Raw genomic sequence first — 20,566 nt, 5'->3', positions numbered from 1 at the left:
AGTGGCAGGGGAATCCTGACAATCCCACATAGGCTAATTGCAGAGGCCATTGTGGACTAGTTAAAAAGGAAGACAAGGAAGACAGAAGACCCCTCTGGAAATGATCTCCGCTGCTTCTTTAGCGCAAGGGAGAATGTCAGCTTCAGCGAAGCAAGTTCCTGACTCAATACGCACACACCAGCCCAACTCACCTACTATCATGCTAGCGTTAACCACGGTTGATTTAACAAGCCCCAGTGTCTAGCTTCTCCCATCCAACTAAGCCAACGGCAATCAGCTACATGATGGTTTAGCAAGATCTGCCCACTGAGCCGCATCCTAACACGGTATCATCTTACTCTCGGGGTGAACTGAAGCATGGGAGATTTTTAGAGGCATCACTTCATGTCAAGTCACTCACAAAACTCCACCTGATCACGAGGATAAGGTTGCCCTGGAATTAGACAGCTCTCGAGAGCCGGAAAGCAGAGAGGAAACTGAATAAAAATAAAAGAACAGCCTTTCTCTCTGCCCCAGTGTCCACCGATGTTGGAAACTGTGTTTCTTCTGGTGACTTGCGATAGCGATGAGCGACAGTCTCTGTAACGTGATTGTTACTGACTTTCGGCCCAATTAGGGCTTGGGACGAAACGAAGAAGACACACTGGGGCCTTTCTTGACATTTATAAGATCACGACTCACAACTCTGGAAGGTCGCCCTAGAGTGGCACATTCAAAGCTGCGGGGACAGCAAGCCACACCCGACAGTAGAAATACGAGGGAGGAGTGTTGTGGTTAGCTCTGGCCCAGCTCCTGCCCCAAGGACTGTGGATGTGGGGGAGACATCCACATGCTGCAGGCCTGTTTTTCCCCCCGGTGGAATCTGATGATGAAGGCTCCTCTGACCAAGAAGACATGAGTGACAGGGAGGAGGAGAGTGTGGCAGACAGCTCAGAAGGAGATCAATTATCTAGCTCCTCCTTGGATTCAGAACAAGAGTTAATGATACAGCTACGCATGCGGAGAGCGATGCATAGGCAACAACAACTGAGAGATTATTATCAAAGAAAATGAGGCCACCTGTGGTTGGGTGGGGCTGTGGTCATTAGTGAGCCTGCTATAAAGAGCAGCCTGTGGGTTTGGCCATTGTGGAGGATTATCTGATCGTTGTGTTTCGTGACTGCTTGACTGACTTTGACCTTTTGTGTGCTGATTTTTCCCCGCTTTGAAACTAAACCAGAGCAAAGTGTGTGTCACTTTGTGAAAGAAGAAGGACTGTGAATTGCCTCACAGCTGCAAGATAAGTATCACAGAACTGATAAGGGACTTGTACAAATTACCAGTTTGTTTGGAGACAGTGCTTTTGCTATCCCAAAAGAGGGCTTAGGTTATGTGAATTTTCATGATAAAGAACATGGTTTTGAATTTTCAAACGTGTGTGTGTGTCTGAAATTTGTACCTGTGAATTTTTGGGAGGAGTCTACCAGAGAGCCCGACAGAACAAGGAGTTGCTACATGAAGTAGGTCAGAAAGGTGGCAGATCTGTCGCCTTCTCCTGGTCTCCATGCTTGACTCTGTCTAAAAGTAGGTAAGTCTCGTAACTCAAACAGGTTGGGCGAAGCATCAGCAAAACCACGGCACAAATGTAAAACTTCTCATAGTCTCAAAGTTTGCCAGTTTCAACTAACCAACAGCTTCCTTCCTGTTCTCACCTCCTGGTGCCACCAGGCAACCATCTACGAAGGTTTAAGGAAGAAACTATCCAGAGAACAGTGTCTTACCTAAGGCAACGGGTGTTGAGGGGCTGATTGCTCTTCAGTCCACTTAATAAATACTCAATATCATCCGTGAACTCTTGGTTTTCTCCAAATTCTACCACATCATTGAAGTGTTTCACGTGTTGTACGACAGTGTATAACTGGAAAACAAGCAAAGGATATGTGATCAGAAATTAAACGGCTGGTTGAGTTGGCTCATTTTTAAAAGAGGTTTCTCAACTTCTCAACTAGATGCACCTCGGATGTTTACCTTAAAAAAAAGTATATTCGGCATTAGATTAATAGTACATAGCAGTGATGGCGAACGTATTTTTCCTTAGGTGCCGAAAGAGTGTGCGTGAGCGCTAGATTATCTCAGGGACCGCCTTCTGCTGCACGAATCCCAGCGACCAGTTTGGTCTCACAGAGTGGGTCTTCTCCGGGTCCCGTCAACCAAACAATGTCGCTTGGCGGAACCCAGGGGAATAGCCTTCTCTGTGGCGGCCCTGGCCCTCTGGAACCAACTCCCCCCAGAGATTAGAATTGCCCCCACCCTCCTTGCCTTTCGTAAGCTGCTTAAAACCCACCTCTGCCGTCAGGCATGGGGGAATTGAGATCCTCTTACCCCCCTAGGCCTTTACAATTCTATGCATGGTATGTATGTATGTATGTTTGGTTTTTATATTAATGGGTTTTAACTGTTTTTAATATTGGATTTTACTGTTTTGTTACTGTTGTTAGCCGCCCCGAGTCTGCGGAGAGGGGCGGCATACAAATCCAATAAATAATAATAAATAATAAATAATAATCACGCAGATGTGAGTGCCCACATCCATAATTCAATGCCTGGGGAGGGGAAAAACAGCTTCCCCCACCCCCTGGAGGCCTATTTCCCAACTTCTGGTGGGCCCAGTAGGCTCATGTTCCGCCTTCCCCAGGCTCCAAAGGTTTCCCTGGAGTCGGGGGAAAGTAAAAATGTCCCCCGTCCCCCCCGAGGCTCTCTGGAAGCCAAAAACGCCCTCCCAGAGCCTCTGTGTGAGCCAAAAACCAACTGGGTGGACACACATGCACTTTGGAGCTGAGCTAGAGCAACGGCTTGCCTGCCAGCAGATATGGCTCCGTGTGCCACCTGTGGCACCATGCCATAGGTTTGCCATCACTGGTATATAGTAGCTGGCATCGGGCCAGATTAACTGGGAGACCACCTTCTGCCGCATGAGTCCCACGACAGGTTAGGTCCCACAGAGTGGGCCTTCTCCAGGTCCTGTCAACTAGACAATGTTGCTTGGCGAGGCCTAAGGGAAGAGCCTTCTCTGTGAGGGCCCCGGCCCTCTGGAATCAACTCCCCCCGGACATACGTACTGCCCCCACCCTCCTCGCCTTCCACAAGAGTCTTAAAACTCATCTATGCTGTCAGGCTTAAGGCAATTAGACTCTAGCCCTCTGGCTGATGAATGTTACATATGGTTGTTGTTTGAGTGGGTATGATTGGTTTTTTAATAACACTGGGTTTTATAGACTAGTACATTTAGTTTTTAAAATTAATTGGATTTAGATGATTATATTGTATTGTAAGCCATCCCAAGTCCTCGGAGAGGGGCAGCATATAAATCCAATAGATAGATTAGAGAGATTAGAGAGATTAGATAGATAGATAGATAGATAGATAGATAGATAGATAGATAGATAGATAGATAGATAGATAGATTAGACAGACAGACAGACAGACAGACAGAGGTGATAGATAGATAGATAGATAGATAGATAGATAGATAGATAGATAGATAGATAGATAGATAGATAATAGGATAGATAGATAGATAGATAGATAGATAGATAGATAGATAGATAGATAGATAGATAGATTAGACAGACAGACAGACAGACAGACAGACAGACAGACAGACAGACAGACAGACAGACAGAGGTGATAGATAGATAGATAGATAGATAGATAGATAGATAGATAGATAGATAGATAGATAGATAGATAGATAGATAGATAGATAATAGGATAGATAGGATAGATAGATAGATAGATAGATAGATAGATAGATAGATTAGACAGACAGACAGACAGACAGAGGTGATAGATAGATAGATAGATAGATAGATAGATAGATAGATAGATAGATAGATAGATAGATAGATAGATAGATTAGACAGACAGACAGACAGACAGACAGACAGACAGACAGACAGACAGACATTACGATTTTAGAAGAGACGCTTATAATTTAAAGATGTACGGGAATATGTTATCAGTCCGTTAAACGTAAGGTGAACCAGGATAAGAATCTCTCAGGGAAAAGTAAAGAGGGGGAAAGAGGAAGTAGCAGGTGAAAGGAGAAGAGAAGGAGTAGAGGGAAGTAGGAAGGGGGAGAGAAAGAGTAAGAAGGTAGAGGGAAGAGAGTGTTAAAAAATGAAGTAAAACTGACTGATAAATAGCAGCATAAAATAGATACAAAACAGGATAAAATGAGACAGAAGGAGGCGAAACAGATAATATATGCTGCTAAAGCCTCAAAAGAGGAAGAAATTGCCAAATCTGTAAAGAAGGGGGATAAAACCTTCTTCAGATATATTAGTGATAAGAAGAAGAAAAACTGCGGCATCACGAAGCTTAGTACCGGGAAAAATACATGCATTAATGGGAATAAGGAGATCACTGACCATTTCAATAGCTACTTCTGTTCAGTTTTCTCAAAAGACACCTTACAAAATAATACTATAGAGGGATATAGCATTGCCTCCAACTGTACGGATTCAGCTCCAGTGATCTTAGAAGCCGATGTCTTAGAAGAACTTGAACGATTAAAGATAAATAAGGCAATGGGTCCAGATGGCATCCACCCCAGAGTTCTTAAAGAACTCAGATCTATCATTGCTACCCCCCTGACTGATTTGTTTAACCAATCCTTGTTAACAGGAGATGTTCCTGAGGATTGGAGAATGGCAAGTGTTGTGCCTATCCACAAGAAGGGCAGTAGAGAAGAAGCTGGTAACTACAGGCCAGTTAGCTTGACATCAGTTGTCGTTAAAATGATGGAGACTCTACTGAAAAAGAGGATAAATCAGCACCTAAAAAACAATAAATTATTGGACCCAAATCAGCATGGCTTTACTGAAGGCAAATCATGTCAGACTAATCTCATTGATTTCTTTGACTATGTCACAAAGGTGTTGGATGAAGGTGGTGCCGTGGATATTGCCTACCTGGACTTCAGCAAAGCCTTTGATACGGTTCCACATAAAGAGCTGATAGATAAATTAGTGAAGATTGGACTTAATCCCTGGATAGTTCAATGGATTTGCAGCTGGCTGAAGCATAGACACCAGAGGGTTGTTGTGAATGGTGAGTATTCTGAGCAGAGTCAGGTTACAAGCGGTGTGCCACAAGGGTCTGTTCTGGGTCCTATTCTTTTTAATATGTTTGTGAGTGACATAGGGGAAGGTCTGGTAGGGAAGGTTTGCCTATTTGCCGATGACTCTAAAGTGTGCAATAGGGTTGATATTCCTGGAGGCGTCGGCAATATGGTAAATGATTTAGCTTTACTAGATAAATGGTCAAAGCAATGGAAACTGCAGTTTAATGTTTCCAAATGTAAAATAATGCACTTGGGGAAAAGGAATCCTCAATCTGACTATTGTATTGGCAGTTCTGTGTTAGCAAATACTTCAAAAGAAAAGGATTTAGGCGTAGTGATTTCTGACAGTCTCAAAATGGGTGAACAGTGCAGTCAGGCAGTAGGGAAAGCAAGTAGGATGCTTGGCTGCATAGCTAGAGGTATAACAAGCAGGAAGAGGGAGATTATGATCCCGCTATATAGAATGCTGGTGAGACCACATTTGGAATACTGTGTTCAGTTCTGGAGACCTCACCTACAAAAAGATATTGACAAAATTGAACGGGTCCAAAGACGGGCTACAAGAATGGTGGAAGGTCTTAAGTATAAAACGTATCAGGAAAGACTTAATGAACTCAATCTGTATAGTCTGGAGGACAGAAGGAAAAGGGGGGACATGATCGAAACATTTAAATATATTAAAGGGTTAAATAAGGTCCAGGAGGGAAGTGTTTTTAATAGGAAAGTGAACACAAGAACAAGGGGACACAATCTGAGGTTAGTTGGGGGAAAGATCAAAAGCAACATGAGAAAATATTATTTTACTGAAAGAGTAGTAGATCCTTGGAACAAACTTCCAGCAGACGTGGTAGATAAATCCACAGTAACTGAATTTAAACATGCCTGGGATAAACATATATCCATCCTAAGATAAAATACAGAAAATAGTATAAGGGCAGACTAGATGGACCATGGGGTCTTTTTCTGCCGTCAGACTTCTATGTTTCTATGGATATTGACATGACTGAGTGATTAAAATGTATAATCATGTTTGATACTGATATATTTTGAGGTACATGCACTGATGTATATATAGAAACTTTGGAGAAAAAAATAAAAATAAATTACAAAAAAGGGGCATGTGAGTTGTCCCACTTACTTCTTTGTCTTCTTTCCGGCATTTCAAGGCAGTTACTATCTCCTGATAGGGCTGAGTTGGTATAGTCACAGTTTTTATCACTTTGGGAGGTGGCGCGGGGGCTTTGAATACCCCATCGTCTTTAGGAACTGCCTCTTTTGAAGACCTTGCCTGTGAATTAAAAAGATGGGTGGTTCAAGTACAAGATGGGAAATTGTTTCTCCCTTCCACAAGACTTCAGAAGATGTAAAGACCAACCCCTTCGAAGGGGCCAACGCAACATGAACGAGACAATGCTATGGTTTTAAACTGTTTATTCAACTCCTCTGATATCTATCTATAATCTACTAACAATGTAACATCCAACCATCCTCAATATACACACCCACAACCATAACATTATAATTTAAAAATACAGTGTTCCCTCGATTTCCGCGGGGGATGCGTTCCGAGGCCGCCCGCGAAAGTCGAATTTCCGCGAAGTAGGGATGCGGAAGTAAATACACCATTTTTGGCTATGGACAGTATCACAAGTCTTCCCTTAACACTTTATTCATTTATTTATTTATTTATTAGTTGGACTTGTATGCCGCCCCTCTCCGAAGACTCGGGGCGGCTCACAACAAGTAAAAACAGTCACAACAATCCAATTAATTAAAATATTTAACGATTTAAGAAAAACCCCATGTAGTAGCAAACACACACACAAGCATACCATGTATAAATTAACATGCCCAGGGGAGATGTTTAGTTTCCCCATGCCTGACGGCAAAGGTGAGTCTTAAGGAGTTTTCGGAAGGCAGGAAGAGTAGGGGCAGTTCTAATCTCCGGGGGGTGTTGGTTCCAGAGAGCCGGCGCCGCCACAGAGAAGGCTCTTCCCCTGGGACCCGCCAACCAGCATTGTTTAGTTGACGGGACCCGGAGAAGGCCCACTCTGTGGGACCTAATCGGTCGCTGGGATTCGTGCGGCAGGAGGCGGTCTCGGAGATATTCTGGTCCGATGCCATGAAGGGCTTTAAAGGTCATAACCAACACTTTGAATTGTGACCGGAAATTGATCGGCAGCCAATGCAGACTGCGGAGTGATGGTGAAACATGGGCGTACCTAGGTAAGCCCATGACTGCTCTCGCAGCTGCATTCTGCACGATCTGAAGTTTCCGAACACTTTTCAAAGGTAGCCCCATGTAGAGAGCATTACAGTAGTCGAACCTCGAAGTGATGAGGGCATGAGTGACTGTGAGCAATGAGTCCCGGTCCAGATAGGGCCGCAACTGGTGCACCAGGCGAACCTGGGCAAACGCCCCCCTCACCACAGCTGAGAGATGGTTTTCTAATGTGAGCTGTGGATCGAGGAGGACGCCCAAGTTGCGGACCCTCTCTGAGGGGGTCAATAATTCCCCCCCCCCAGGGTAATGGACGGACAGATGGAATTGTCCTTGGGAGGCAAAACCCACAGCCACTCCGTCTTATCCGGGTTGAGTTTGAGTCTGTTGACACCCATCCAGGCCCCAACAGCCTCCAGGCACCGGCACATCACTTCCAACGCTTCGTTGACTGGGCATGGGGTGGAGATGTAAAGCTGGGTATCATCGGCATATTGATGATACCTCACCCCATGTCCTTGGATGATCTCACCCAGCGGTTTCATGTAGTTTCATTTAAACCCCTAAATTACCATTTCCCATTCCCTTAACAACCATTTACTCATCATTATTACTGGTACTCACCACTGAATAAGACACTTAGTGATCCTGATATTTATAAACATAATTATTTATTAACAATAATTATTTTTTTTGTTATTTGTTTGCAAAAATTATTAGTTTGGCGATGACATATGATGTCATTGGGTGGGAAAAACCGTGGTATAGGGAAAAAAACTGCGAAGTATTTTTTAATTAATATTTTTTGAAAAACCGTGGTATAGGCTATTCGCGAAGTTCGAACCCACGAAAATCGAGGGAACACTGTATGTCGTTAAACTACATACGCCTGCTATATCGCAGGTACCACCCCTTTCCCCACCAAAACTCATCTTATCTTATCTAACCATACTAATATATTGCTAAGTAAATCTATAGGTACGAAACCATAAAACGTTTAAAATTAAGTACAGCATGAAAATGTACAGTTAAATGTTTAAAACTGATACATAATAAGTTAAATATCTTATGCTGAAATATGTCTATTGTTCTGTATCGCCCTTACTTTTTGTATCCCTATCCCCCCCCTTTTTTCTTTTTCTTCTTTTCTTAAAAACCCAATAAACTATATTTTTTAAAAATATATAAAATAAATAAAAAATAAACTGTTTATTCTGTGAGCAACTGAAACAGATGTACATTCCTTCCCATCCGAAGTAATGAAATCACATTTACCATATACAGTGGTCCCTCGATTTTCGGGGGTTCAAACTTCGCGAAACGGCTATACCACGGTTTTTCAAAAATATTAATTAAAAAATACTTTGCGGGTTTTTCCCCTATATCACGGTTTTTCCCGCCCGATGACGTCATAAGTCATCACCAAACTTTCGTCCACTTTTAATAAATATTTTTTTAATAAACTTTAATAAATAAACATGGTGAGTAATAATCTAAATGGTTGCTAAGGGAATGAGAAATTGCAGTTTAGGGGTTTAAAGTGTTACGGGAAGGCTTGTGATACTGTTCATAGCCAAAAATAGTGTATTTACTTCCGCATCTCTACTTCACGGAAATTCGACTTTCGCGGGCGGTCTTGGAACGCATCCCCCACGAGGGAACACTGTATAAGACGCACCTTACACACATACACCCCCAAAAAGTGGGTGAAAATTTAGGTGTGTCTTATAGATCATTTTGGACTTCTGAACCCTCTGTGGATCGTGTTTTCGCCCTCCCGAGCCCCCAGAAAGTCTGCAGTGCTCCGCACATCTAGTTTTTGCCAAAAAAGGCCTTTTTCACCCAAAATAGGATTTGGGGGCTCCCAAACCCTCAGTATCGCATTTTTGCCCCCAGAAGAACTCTGTAGGCCAAAAATGGACACGCTTTTAGTGAAAACAGTTGTGTGGAGCACTACAGAATGCTCCTGAGGGTCTGGGAAGGGTAAAAACACAAGGCGCAAAACGTTTTTTATTGTTTTCCTCCTGTAAATTTAGATGTGTCCTATGATCCAAAAATACAATATGTCTCAAATTCACCATTCTATGCATCTCAACTCTGAAGAAAGTCCCAACCCAATGGTTCCAAACTGTCTAAGAAGCCTGCCAATCTTATATTCTTTTTGCACATTAATTCTTATTTTTGGCCTTCAGCTGCTCTTAAATTGGGAGAGTAAAATTCATGTTTTATTCCAGTATTGTCCCACAATGTATTTATGCTTTAATACAATATTAGCAATTTTATGCTAAGCTGAGGAATTCTCAGAGTTGAAGTCCACACATCTTAAAACTGCCGAGGCTTAAATCCTGTTTTAAGAGATATTCCAATATTAATCCTGACTATCTATTTTCTTCAGTTTGACAAATTATTAAAGAATTTTATATGGGAAAAGAGACCACTAAGGATTTCATTGGCTCAGATTTACATTTTGAGGATGTTGGTTTTATTTAGCATATTTTCAAAAATGTTACTGGGCTTATCTTTGGCCATATTTATATAGAATGAAAATTTAATAGAATATCATCTATTCTCAGCTTCATTGGAAGGTTTTTATTTATCTCTAATAAGGTTCTTAGAAAATGCTTTGGTCAATATATAATAAAAAGGTGATTCATTTCTGGGACAAACACATTTAAGCTCTGTTGGGTTGCAGATTGGATTTTGATATCATAGGTCATAAATATTTTACACTATGGAAGAATTCTTTAAAAATTGGCAGCAGAACATTGTATTGGAAACTGTGAGAGGAGGCAGGAATAGTTAGTTTAAATCAATTATTTGGATGGATGGGCACTGAGCAGCATTTTTTCTTGCTGATAGGTATTACAAAAGGGGTGTATACTGATTTGCTTCACAGAGTTATGGTTTTAAAATTTGTGACTAGTGCAAATTGGTCCGGGGGAAAAACCTATTAAAAAATATCAAAAAGGAGATATACAGTGATCCCTCGATTTTCGCGATCTCGATCTTCGCGAAACGCTATACAGTGATCCCTCGAGTTTCGCGATCTCGATCTTCGCGAAACGCTATATCGCGATTTTTCCCACCCGATGACGTCACTCTCTTCCTTCCTTTCTCATCTTTCTTTCTCTCTCTCTTTCTCTCTCTTGCTTCTTCCTCTCTCACACTCTCTTCCTCCCTCTCTCATCTCTTTCTTTCCCCCTCTTGCTGGCAGGCGGCGGGCGGGCGGGGGCATCAGCGAGGATCCGGGGTTTCCCCTTTGCGTGGGCAGCGGGGAAACCCGGATCTTCGTCTGCTCGCTGCTGCCGTGGCCGCCCAGCAGCTGATCTGCTCGGCGGCAGCAGCGAGGAGCCGAATCGGGCTTTCCCCTTTGCGTGGGCAGCGGGGAAACCCGGATCTTCGTCTGCTCGCTGCTGCTGAGAGCCGGTTGCGAACGCAGTGGCTTCGCCCATCCATCTAGACACCGCCATTTGGATTATTTTACCCTCTGCAAATGCGCAAAGCAGAAACATGTCACCCCTGCCATTATCCCTCTCTCTCCTCCCAAAATATTACAGCATAAGTCTGATCATTTTAAGTGAGTCTCCAATGTTGTGGTGTCACAAATTCTGTTCCAGAACATAACTGCTAGAATTGGCAAGTGTGTTTCAGAATATTTCTTTCTACTGGTGAATGTGTATAACCTTAACCTTTTTCAAGGTAACTTTTTCAAGAAAGGCAGCATAAAAATATCATACTCACTGGAGCGTTGGGGTTTTTCAGCACTTGTGGTGCTGGAAGAACCTCAGATTCTGGCTGATTCCAATGTCTAGCATTGTACACAGCTTTTGTTGGTGACTGAAAATTAAAACAGAACATTAATTTCTGAAAGGTTCCCGGTTTGTTCTTCAGAAATACCAACTGTTAAAGGTGCCGGTTAATAGGAGATTTTATAACAGTTTCTTTTCTCAAAATATTCTAATATACTATTAGAATATTATATTAATACAATCATATTATTTCTGTTCCTTCAAATATTCCTTGAAAAATGTTTAAAAACATTTTCTATATTTAAATTTTAAGTTTTAAAGATAATCCTCCAACATCAAAACTGAAATCCCATTTAATTGCTTCCAATTCAGAGAATATGACTACACTGCTTAGTGATAAAATTCTAGTCCCAATTACCATTTTAGAGTAAGGACATTTGCGACATACTATGAACTGTAGATAGAGTTTTTCATGGTTATTATTTTATTTTTGTATGGATATACAGTGATACCTTGTCTTACAAACCCCTCATCATACAAACTTTTCGAGATACAAACCCGGGGTTTAAGATTTTTTCCCCTCTTCTTACAAACTATTTTCACCTTACAAACCCACCGCCGCCGCTGGGATGCCACGCCTCTGGACTTCCGTTGCCAGCAAAGCACCCGTTTTTGCACTGCTGGGATTCCCCTGAGGCTCCCCTCCATGGGAAACCCCACCTCTGGACTTCTGTGTTTTTGGGATGCTGCAGGGGAATCCCAGCAGCGCAAAAACAGGCGCTTCGCTGGCAACGGAAGTCTGGAGGTGGGGTTTCCCAGCGAGGGGAGCCTCAGTGAAATCGCAGCATCGCAAAAACTCAAAGGTCCAGAGGTGGGGTTTCGAGGACTTCGGTGTTTTTGCGATGCTGCGATTTCACTGATGCTCCCTTCGCTGAGAAACCCCACCTCCGGATTTCCGTTGCCAGAGAAGCGCTCGTTTTTGCGATGCTGGGATTCCTCTGCTGGGATTCTCCTGCAGCATCGCAAAAACACAGAAGTCCGGAGGTGGAGTTTCCCATGGAGGGGAGCCTCAGGGGAATCCCAGCAGTGGAAAAACGGGCGCTTCAACTGGCAAAAGGGGTGAATTTGGGGCTTGCACGCATTAATCGCTTTTCCATTGATTCCTATGGGAAACATTGTTTCATCTTACAAACTTTTCACCTTAAGAACCTCGTCCCGGAACCAATTAAGTTTTTAAGACAAGGTATCACTGTATACGCATGTAATGGTTAGAGGCTCAACTATGTCTTAAAACTACCTCTGAAAAGACAAATCGACTTATGAAGCTGATTTTAACATTCCTACTTACCCTCTTTGGTCCACTAAATATTTTTCGTGTGTTTTCTTTAGACTTATCGCCTTGTGAATTGGTAGATTTCTTATTGCTTTCCAGAACACTGGATGAATCGTCTGCAAAGTCCATCAGCTCTACAAGAATAAAGGTTATATGGTTAACAAATAACAAATCTCTTTTTTGAAAACAGGAATCTGCTTCAAAGGTGAAATGATTAAACATAGATTAAGACCATCTGCTCAGAAAGGCAGCAGTACTTTTGAGAGGAGAGTGCTAAATAAAAATTTAAAAAGTGGCAGCAAAATTTACCTATTTTATCTCCAGGAAAACGTACAGCCACCTTCTTTTGACTTAAAACCACAGTAGCTTCAGGCTCTTCTATATTTTAAAAGGGGAACAAAGGACTCCAGATTACAACTATGGTTGAGTATGTAACATTCCCCACAATGATTAAAAATAAAAAGGAGAGGAAAGATTGTGAAAGTGAGTCACGTGGAAAAGATCCACCGAGTGAGTGAGGGTTGGAGCAGGGATACATGAAATTTATTTATGTATTGGACTTTTATGCCGCCCCTCTCTGAGGACTCGGGGCAGCTCACAACATGTAATAAAACAATGCATAACATCCTAAATCCAATTAATTAAATATAAAATCTAAAAAAATCTAAAAACAACAACCCCAAACCATATAAAACAGTCATTTGTATTCGATCAACCTTCATTCACACATTCATCGGCCATGTGGCAAGGATCTAATGGCCCTAAGTCTGGTGGCATAAATGAGTCTTAAGACTCTTATGAAAGGCAAGGAGGGTGGGGTCAGTACAAATCTCCGGGGGGAGCTGATTCCAGATGGCTGGGGCCTCCACAGAAAAGGTTCTTCCCCTAGGTCAAATGACATTGTCTGGTTGATGGGACCCTGAGAAGGCCGACTCTGTGGGACCTAACCAGTTGCTGGGATTCATGCGACAGAAGGCAGTCCCAGAGGTAATCTGGTCCGATGCCATGTAGGGCTTTATAGGTCATAACCAACACTGTGAATTGCATCCGAAAACCAATCGGCAGCCAATGCAGTCCGCAGAGTGCTGGAGAAATATGGGTATGCCTTGGAAAGCCCATAACCGCTCTCGCGGCCGCATTCTGGACGATTTGAAGTTTCCAAACACTCTTCTAAGGTAGCCCCATGTAGAGAGCATTGCAGTAGTCGAACCTCGAGGTGATGAGGGCATGAGTGACTGTGAGTAGAGACTCCCTGTCCAAATAGGGCCGCAACTGGTGCGCCAGGGAAACCTGGACGAACGCCCCCCCCCCCCCTCGCCACAGTTGAAAGATGATGGTCCAATGTCAGCTGTGGATCGAGGATGCACAAGTTGCAGACCCTCTCTGAGGGGGTCAAATGTGTCCCCCCCCCCCCTGGGTAATGGACAGACAGATAGAAGTGTCCTTGGAAGGCAGAAATTGCAACCAAGGAAGAAATAAGCTACTCATAGAAACATAGAAGTCTGACGGCAGAAAAAGACCTCATGGTCCATCTAGTCTGCCCTTATGCTATTTTCTGTATTTTATCTTAGGATGGATATATGTTTATCCCAGGCATGTTTAAATTCAGTTACTGTGGATTTATCTACTACGTCTGCTGGAAGTTTGTTCCAAGGATCTACTACTCTTTCAGTAAAATAATATTTTCTCACGTTGCTTTTGATCTTTCCCCCAACTAACTTCAGATTGTGTCCCCTTGTTCTTGTGTTCACTTTCCTATTAAAAACACTTCCCTCCTGGACCTTATTTACTCCATCTTATTTATTTATTTTTTAAAGAAAGCTGGAACCTCTCTTTTGAAGTATCAGTGGGTTTGGTGAGGCAGGGACTTCACAAATCAGCCTACTGAGAAAGAAAAAGCCTCAAATGAATGCTAAGTAGAATGCTAGCTAATCGCCAGTGTCCATGCCACCAACAGCAGCGCTATAAAGCAATTTTCAGCTTCTATTGGCAGGAAGCATCTTCATTTAGCATTAGCCCAATGGTGAGTGCCGTTAACTTCAGCTTCAGGATGGCTTCATGGACATAAAAGCTGAAGTCATTAAGGCAAAATCACTGTAGAACTGTCACCGTATGCATGATTACATACAAGCAGCAGAAACATAGAAACATAGAAGTCTGACGGCAGAAAAAGACCTCACGGTCCATCTAGTCTGCCCTTATACTATTTCCTGTATTTTATCTTACAATGGATATATGTTTATCCCAGGCATGTTTAAATTCAGTTACTGTGGATTTATCTACCACGTTTGTTCCAAGGATCTACTCCTCTTTCAGTAAAATATCTCCGAGACCGCCTTCTGCTGCACGAATCCCAGCGACCGATTAGGTCCCACAGAGTCGGCCTTCTCCGGGTCCCGTCAACTAAACAATGTCGGTTGGCGGGCCCCAGGGGAAGAGCCTTCTCTGTGGTGGCCCCGACTCTCTGGAACCAGCTCCCCCCAGAGATTAGAACTGCCCCTATCCTCCTTGCCTTTCGTAAACTTCTCAAAACCCACCTTTGTTGTCAGGCATGGGGAAATTGAAACATCTCCTCCGGGCCTATATAATTTATGTATGGTATGTTTGTAGGTATGTCTGCTTAAAAATGGGTTTTTTTAAACTATTTTAAATTTTAAATTGTATATTATTAGATTTGTTATGAATTGTTTTATTGTGTTGTGAGCCGCCCCGAGTCCACGGAAAGGGGCGGCATACAAATCTAATAAATAATAATAATAATATAATAATAATAATAATAATAATAATAATAATAATAATAATAATAATAATAATAATATTTTCTCATGTTGCTTTTGATCTTTCCCCCAACTAACTTCAGATTGTGTCCCCTTGTTCTTGTGTTCACTTTCCTATTAAAACACTTCCCTCCTGGACCTTATTTAACCCTTTAACATATTTAAATGTTTCGATCATGTCCCACCTTTTCCTTCTGTCCTCCAGACTATACAGATTGAGTTCACTAAGTCTTTCCTGATAAGTTTTATGCTTAAGACCTTCCACCATTCTTGTAGCCCAGAACTGTTTCAACATCTATCTACCTGCACAAGCTTACAGATTTAGAGAAAGGCTCTTTCCTCAACGGGTAAAAAGCTCAAAATATTCAGTGTCTATAACTTACTAATCAATAAAATAAGTGGAATTCTACGGAAGCAAAAGGCAATCGTAAAATAACAACATAAAACTTAAAGATGAACAAGAAATAGTCTCAAAACCCCAAAGCATCCCAATGAACTGAAATGATGTACCTTCATTTCACACAAATCTAATTAATAATAATAATAATAATAATAATAATAATAATAATAATAATAATAATAATAAAAAAATAAATTTAATAATTACTATGTAGGAAGGGGTTTAATTGCAACCCCACCCCTTCAAATATAGATGAGTCACAAAGATGTATCGATAAGTAGTTTTATCTCTCTATAGAAACTGACTCTACTTTAATATTTAATGCATTTGTATTTTTGATTGTACAACTTTTTAAAAGGCATTTGCTTCATCCCAGTAATCTATCTGCCTCTTAATAACTTCCATCCTTTTCCAAAACCCACTCCTGCATGCAGGAAATTAGAAACAGGGATGATGTGTTGCTCAAATGTTTTAACTTGAAAAACAGCTTTACCAAGAAAGGTTCACAAGGCTGGGATTTGAGTTCACCCCATACAGTATGCTCTAAAGCAGCAGTCCCCAAACTACGGCCCGCGGGCCACATGCGGCCCACTGAGGACATTTATCCGGCCCGCCAGTGAGTGACAAGAGCACAGGGAAAAGAGAAAGAGAAAGAAAGAAAAGGGAAAGAGAGGGAGGGAAGGAGAAGTGGAGAGGAAGGAAGGAGGGAAGGAAGGAAAGAAGGAAGGAAGGAGAAATGGAGGGAACAAGGAAGGAAGGAAGGAAGGAAGGAAGGAAGGAAGGAAGGAAGGAAGGAAGGAAGGAAGGAAGGAAGGATGAAATGAATGGAGGGACAGAGGAAGGAAGGACTGTTTTTGGGGGGGGATTTTTTAAAATTTTTCTCTCAACATACATTCAAACAACACAGTGTACCATCTAATTTTCCATAAATAAAATGCGGTATTTTGTTAGTAACTAATATCAATAATCAAAAAAGTTGCAAAAGGTTTTTTTTCTAATTTTGTCATCTAGTTACATTCATTTTCTTTTAATTAAATTCCCACCTTAATGTTCCTTCAAAAAGTGCAACACCAATTATATTTCTAACTTATTAACCATTATGCCAAAGTGCTTCCTTCTTTCTTTTTACATTATTCATAAGCCAAGAAAACCTTGTACTGTATAGCCAATCAGCTGTTAGCAAAAGAAAATTAAAAACAAAACATAAACATATATGAATTTCAGATCTTCTCCCCCCTCTAAATAGTACATCCCCATTTTGTTTTTTTACTTTAAAACAAGGTATGTGCAGTATGCATAGGGATTTGTTCATAGTTTTTTTTATATAGTCCGGCCCTCCAACAGTCAGAGGAACAGTGAACTGGCCCCATGTGTAAAAAGTTTGGGGACCCCTGCTCCAAACTCTCCTGCCCTGAATTCAGAAGCATTGTTTTGATATGGAAGGGCAAATATCATTTCTAGGCAACCCCTCCCTCCATCTGGAGGTTTCAAGATTAAGAAGCATATACAGTGATCCCCCGAGTTTCGCGATCTGGATCTTTGCGAAACGCTATATCACGATTTTTCCACCCGATGACGTCACTCTCTTCCTTTCTCATCTTTCTTTCTCTCTCTCTTTCTCTATCTTGCTTCTTCCTCTCTCACACTCTCTTCCTCCCTCTCTCATCTCTTTCTTTCCTTCTCTCTCTTTCTCTATCTCTCCCCCTCTTGCTCTCGAGCGGCAAGCGAGCAGCCAGGCGGGCGCGTGAACGGGCAAGCGGAGCGGCTGGGCGGGCGGGGTGAACGGGCAAGCGAGCGGCCGGGCGGGCGGGTGAATGGGCAAGCGGAGTGGCCGGGTGGGCGGGCAAGCGAGCAGGCGGGCGGGCGGCGGGCGAACGGGCAAGCGGAGCGGCCGGGCGGGCGGGCAGGTGAACGGGCAAGCGGCAAGCGATCTTGGGGTTTCCCCTTTGCCTGGGCGGCGGGAAGACCCAGGGAAGGTTCCTTCGGCCGCCCAACAGCTGATCTGCTCCGCAGCGCGGCAGCAGCGAGGAGTCGAAGATGGGGTTTCCCCCGTTGCCTGGGCAACGGGGAAACCCCATCTTTGGCTCCTCGCTGCTGCCGCGCTGCGGAGCAGATCAGCTGTTGGGCGGCCGAAGGAACCTTCCCCGGTCTTCCCCGCCGCCCACACGCAAAACTCCACCATCTGCGCATGTGCGGCCATGGAAAAAGGGGCACGCATGCGCAGATGGTGTTTTTTACTTCCGCACCACTACATCCCGAAATATCGATTATTGCGAGGGGTCTTGGAACGGAACCCTCGCGATAATCGGGGGGATCACTTTATCTCTTGAAGAGTAAAAATTAGGATACACATGTCCAAATGCAGCTTTTATCTGTATAGTGTATGACCTTTGATAACCAACAAATTAAAGTCAGAGGACAAAACCAGAATGTTAGGCTAATTACTAGACATCATTCAAAACCATAGAATTATATTTATACCCAATGCATGGACCCATTACTAACAGACGGATCCTTCACTGTAGCTAAAGAAAAAGGACTACCACTTACAAAAACCTATTTTATAAACTATTTGTAACACGAAAGCACAGTTAAGTTGAACAGCAAAGCAGTATTTGTTTTGAAAAGCAAATCCTGTGTTTAATAATAGAGAAGGTGAACCAAGAAGGCAATTAGATGGAGGTTTAGAGGTGCGGGGGAGAGAATCCAACTACAACAGTAATTTGACAGTGGCACCAAGAGCCATATTTAAATGGAAGCTGGACATTTTTAAAAAAAAATAGAGGTAATGTGCATAAAACAGCAAAGTGGGGAACAAACAAATAAGAGAGGAGATGGATGGAAGCAAACAAACAATGAAAGAGAAGGCATGTAATTAAACAATATAAATTAAAGTGATAAATGAACAGAGGAGATTGTTGCAAATATCAAGCATCGTCGGTCTTTGGAGGGTAAAATATGTAACCAAATTATTCACATTTCCCAAGCATATAATTCCATGCTACCACCTTCTAACAATAGTAGAATTTTGTCCATCTTTTCTCTTCTCCAAACATTAACAGGGTTGAGCTGAGACTGCAAAAGGACAAGTCTGTTTCCCAAGATGAAGAAAATTTGTTGGTGATGATACACTGAATTTGTTTCAACCCGTACAGTGTTCCCTCGATTTTCGCAGGGGATGCGTTCCGAGACCGCCCGCGAAAGTCGAATTTCCGCGAAGTAGAGATGCGGAAGTAAATACACTATTTTTGGCTATGAACAGTATCACAAGCCTTCCCTTAACACTTTAAACCCCTAAATTGCAATTTCCCATTCCCTTAGCAACCATTTAGATTACAGTGATCCCTCGATTTTCGCGATCTCGATCTTCGCGAAACGGCTACACCACGATTTTTCAAAAAATATTAATTAAAAAATACTCCACGGTTTTTTTTGCTATACCACGGTTTTTCCCACCCGATGACGTCACTCCCTTCCTTTCTCATCTTTCTTTCTCTCTCTCTTTCTCTCTCTTGCTTCTTTCTCTCTCACACTCTCTTCCTCCCTCTCTCATCTCTTTCTTTCCTTCTCTCTCTTTCTCTATCTCTCCCCCTCTTGCTCTCGAGCGGCGGGGTGGCGGGCGGGGCGAGCAGCGGGCGGGCAGCAGCGAGGAGCCGAAGATCGGGGTTTTCCCCTTTGCGTGGGGCGGCGGGGAAGACCCAGGGAAGGTTTCTTCGGCCGCCCAGCAGCTGATCTGCTCGGCAGCGCTGCTGCAGGAGGACCCGTGTCCGAAAGCCGGTGAGAGGGGTGGATCGGGCGAGCGGGCGGGTAGCGGCGAGGGCGCCGGACGCGCCTGGGGGGGGCGGGGGGCAGCCGACATTCAAAGCAATCTTTGTCGGCTTCCGCACTTTCATCGCTCCCCTGGCTCCACCATCTGCCGCATGCGCGGCCATGGAAAAAAAGGGGCACGCATGCGCAGATGGTGTTTTTTACTTCCGCACCACTATATCGCGAAAAATCGATTATCGCGAGAGGTCTTGGAACCGTAACCCTCGCGATACTCGAGGGATCACTGTATTACTCACCCTGTTTATTTATTAAAGGTTTATTTAAAAAAATATTTATTAAAGGCAAACAAAAGTTTGGCAATGACATAGGATGTCATCGGGCGGGGAAAACCATGGTATAGGGGAAAAACCCATGAAGTATTTTTTAATTAATATTTTTGAAAAACCATGGTATACTTTTCGCGAAGTTTGAACCCGCGAAAATCGAGGGAACACTGTACACTGAATTTGTTTCAACCCATATTTCAAAAGACGCATCGTCCCATGGCTTTTCTCAGAAAGCCTCGTTTGGTTCCAGCATAGAGCAACATGGAATCATAGTTTTTGAGTACTGCAGGGAGGGGCGGGGGGGGGGGTAGTCTTAGCCTCTCTGCTGCACGAATCCCAGCGACCGATTAGGTCCCACAGAGTGGGCCTTCTCTGGGTCCCGTCAACTAAACAATGTCGGTTGGCGGGCCCCAGGGGAAGAGCCTTCTCTGTGGCTGCCCCGACTCTCTGGAACCAGCTCCCCCCAGAGATTAGAATTGCCCCCCACCCCTCCTCGCCTTTCGCAAACTCCTTAAAACCCACCTTTGTCGTCAGGCATGGGGGAACTGAGATATCTCCCCCGGGGCCTATATAATTTATGTATGGTATGTTTATAGGTATGTCTGCTTAAAAATGGGGGTTTTTTAACTGTTTTAAATTTTTAAATTGTAAATTATTAGATTTGTCAGGAACTGTTTTTATTGTATTGTGAGCCGCCCCGAGTCTGCGGAGAGGGGGCAGCATACAAATCTAATAACTAACTAACTAAGTTTAAGTTTAATCAGATTTGTATGCCGCCCCTCTCCGCAGACTCCGGGCAGCTCATAGCAACAACAATACAATGTAAAACAAATCTAATATTTAAGTTAATTTAAAAAAAACACCACAAATTAAAAACCAATCATACAT

At 43.0% G+C, this 20,566-nt stretch overlaps 1 protein-coding gene across 2 annotated transcripts in view; it reads right to left on the bottom strand.

Annotated features, from left to right (window-relative positions):
* The window catches only part of WAPL (WAPL cohesin release factor), a 77,590-nt gene that overhangs the window by 32,773 nt on the left and 24,251 nt on the right, over positions 1-20,566 (bottom strand). Inside the window, exons 4-8 of one of the 2 annotated variants that reach the window (XM_070752055.1) lie at positions 12,717-12,785; positions 12,423-12,541; positions 11,067-11,162; positions 6,243-6,392; positions 1,761-1,897 (exon numbers count right to left, since the gene is read on the bottom strand). In XM_070752055.1, the coding sequence (XP_070608156.1) occupies positions 1,761-1,897; positions 6,243-6,392; positions 11,067-11,162; positions 12,423-12,541; positions 12,717-12,785 (571 nt within the window). The remainder of the gene's footprint in view (positions 1-1,760; positions 1,898-6,242; positions 6,393-11,066; positions 11,163-12,422; positions 12,542-12,716; positions 12,786-20,566) is intronic. The other variant, XM_070752056.1, reaches the window with a different exon arrangement.

Source organism: Erythrolamprus reginae, chromosome 5 (genome assembly GCF_031021105.1).
Source record: "Erythrolamprus reginae isolate rEryReg1 chromosome 5, rEryReg1.hap1, whole genome shotgun sequence".
Taxonomy (NCBI): Eukaryota; Metazoa; Chordata; class Lepidosauria; order Squamata; family Dipsadidae; genus Erythrolamprus; species Erythrolamprus reginae.
The sequence above is the reverse complement of the archived record's forward strand: the minus strand, read 5'-3'. Positions and strand labels throughout refer to the sequence as shown.